The following is a 2,919-nucleotide window of genomic DNA, read 5'->3' as shown; positions in this document are numbered from 1 at the left end:
ATTGTAAGTCTAATGTAATAATTTTTGTAACAATTTTAGCATTTTTCAAATTGTAAGTCTAATTATTTCCCAAACTTTGCTCCCAAACCCACCTTGGAATACACATACACTAATAGACACCACACCCATCGTGACTATTGTGCCTACTTCCTGGATGGGCAATCCCATCCCACATGTTGACCCAATAGTGATTAGACTACTCGCTGTTAAGCTTTTTTTTTTCTTTTTTTTGGTGAAAGCTGTTAAGCTATTTTCAATGCATATGTTTTCTCTCTTTCTTATCTCACCAAACACAACTAGAATCATCTACTATATTAATCAATAATATTCTGGATATACAGAGCCATTTCCATGCTCAGTAGTCGATTAAAAAGTAATAATTCAAACAAGTCAGCTGTGAACAGGAACGACAAAATTTAGAATAAGTGCTGTTTTTTATTTTTATTTTTAAATTCAATCATGTAAATATTTAATTAAAAAATACACTTTCATCCTATGAGATAAAATTTATATGACAAAATTTTAAAAAAACAATCTAAAAAATATCACATAAGGACTGTACCTAAATTTTACCCGATCAAAAAATATAAACCATTCACAATCTTAAGAATCAGCAAATTATTAATATAAAAAAAGTATATATGTTTTTAAAGTTATTCATCTGTCTATATATGGTACTTCGTGAACTCCTATTATTTGCCCTTCACCTTGTACTCCCAAAACCATGGAACACACCCAAGTTCAGAAACCACCCCACATAGCCATGGTACCCACTCCAGGGATGGGCCATCTGATCCCACTAGTTGAGCTAGCTAAGAAACTCGTCCTCCACCACCATTTCTTCGTTACATTCATCATCCCCACTGATGGGTCATCCATAAAATCTCAAAAAGCCGTCCTAGAATCCCTTCCTAATGCCATATCCTACGTCTTTCTCCCACCTGTGAGCTTTGATGACCTCCCTAAGGATGTTAGACCTGAGACATTGATCGTACTCACTCTGACACGGTCCCTCCCTGCACTAAGAGATTCATTCAAGGTCTTAGCTGACTCAACTCGGCTAGTTGCTTTAGTGGCTGATTTATTCGGTGTGGATGCCTTTGATGTGGCTAAAGAGTTTGGCGCTTTGTCCTATATTTTTTTCCCTACAAACGCTCTGTCTTTGTCATTGATCTTTCATATACCAGAGCTTGATGAAACATACTCTTGTGAGTACAAAGAATTGCCTGAACCGGTCAAATTACCTGGGTGTGTACCTGTCCAAGGGATTGATATTCTAGACCCAATTCAAGATAAAAAGAATGATACCTACAAAAGGGTTCTACACGTTGCCAAAAGATACCCTTTTGCTGATGGAATCATGATTAATAGCTTCATGGATTTGGAGCCAAGTGCTTTGAAAGCTTTGATGGAAGGAGCTAGAGAGGGTAAGCCACCTGTTTACCCAATTGGACCTCTAATTCAGTCCGATTTATCTCGTGGAGTTGATGGGTCTGAGTGTTTGAATTGGTTGGATAAGCAGCCAGAGAGGTCAGTGTTATATGTTTCATTTGGTAGTGGTGGGACTCTTACACACGAGCAGCTAAATGAGTTAGCCTTAGGACTTGAATTGAGTGGGCAAAGGTTTCTTTGGGTTGTTAGGAGCCCGCATGAAAATGCAAGTGCCAATTACTTTAGTGTCCAAAGCTTCAAAGACCCTTTTGATTTTCTTCCAAAAGGGTTCTTAGAAAGGACCAAAGAGGTGGGTTTAGTGGTTCCCTCTTGGGCTCCTCAAGCCCAGGTCTTGAGCCATGGCTCGACTGGTGGGTTCTTGAGCCATTGTGGTTGGAACTCAATCCTAGAGAGTATTGTGCACGGTGTGCCTATAATTGCATGGCCACTCTACGCAGAGCAAAGAATGAATGCTGTATTGTTATCTGATGATTTGAAGGTTGCATTGAGAGTCAAAGTGAATGATAAAGGCTTGGTGGGACATAAAGATATTGCAAACTACGCAAGAGGCTTAATTGAAGGAGAAGAAGGGAAATTGCTTCGGAACAAAATGAAAGTACTAAAGGATTCAGCTGCAAAGGCTTTGAGCCAAGATGGGTCGTCTACGAAATCACTAGCAGAGGTCACTCAGCTATTGAAGAGCCACAAAAAATAATGTGCTTGCCATAAAGTGATAAGAAAGATGAACACGATGTGTTTTCTTGTGCTCGGTCTTGAATTCATTTTACTTAGTGTGCTTTTGTTTGTTTGTATGGAACGTATCTTTATTTAAGGATTAAAATAAATAAATAAATAAATAAATATTCTTTGTTTCTAGTTGTGATGTGTTCTCTCTCTCTTCTCTCTCTCTCTCTCTCTCTCGGATAAACCGTGTCATGGCACCCAAAGCGTGTAAATCCACTCCGGCTTGGAATCCTCTTGGTTCTGGGTCTTCTTCTTCTAATCCTATCCCTCCCCTCCACATTCGGTTCTGTGATGAGAAGGCCCAAAAGAACTATTTGGAGAACTTTCAGAAATGTGGTGTTCATCCAAAGTGCTAGGTTATCCTGTCAGACTTTTCTGACACTCCTCTCCCCTCTATCATTTGGACTTGGGGCTGGGAATCTCTACTTGAGAGACCCATGAAGTGTCCCATCATGTTTATATAGGAGTTTTGTTCCAATATACACGGCATCGATACCTTTGTACCTCATTTTGCCACGACATTCTGAGGTACACATATCGTAGTTACCCCGGATCTTATATCCGAGGTACTACACATTCCGAGGGTAGCGCATGCTGACTACCCTGATTGTGAGTGTCTTCAGACTGTGTCTAAAGATGAGCTTCTATCTCACTTTTGTGAGACACCTTCCATATGGGGTGGTAAGCAAAACACCCCATGCTCAGGCTTTGGCAAAGGCCCGAGGTTCGTTAATACGGTGATGA

General features: G+C 39.9%; 1 protein-coding gene across 1 annotated transcript; it reads left to right on the top strand.

Annotated features, from left to right (window-relative positions):
• Window positions 1–634: 634 nt before the first annotated feature.
• LOC115987266 (hydroquinone glucosyltransferase-like) lies at window positions 635–2,297 on the top strand. Its single transcript, XM_031110778.1, has one exon. It carries the CDS (start codon window positions 725–727, stop codon window positions 2,144–2,146), a length of 1,422 nt encoding a protein of 473 aa, XP_030966638.1. The 5' UTR covers window positions 635–724; the 3' UTR covers window positions 2,147–2,297.
• Window positions 2,298–2,919: the final 622 nt, after the last annotated feature.

This window comes from Quercus lobata, chromosome 4 (genome assembly GCF_001633185.2).
Source record: "Quercus lobata isolate SW786 chromosome 4, ValleyOak3.0 Primary Assembly, whole genome shotgun sequence".
NCBI classification, from domain to species: Eukaryota; Viridiplantae; Streptophyta; class Magnoliopsida; order Fagales; family Fagaceae; genus Quercus; species Quercus lobata.
The sequence above is the reverse complement of the archived record's forward strand: the minus strand, read 5'-3'. Positions and strand labels throughout refer to the sequence as shown.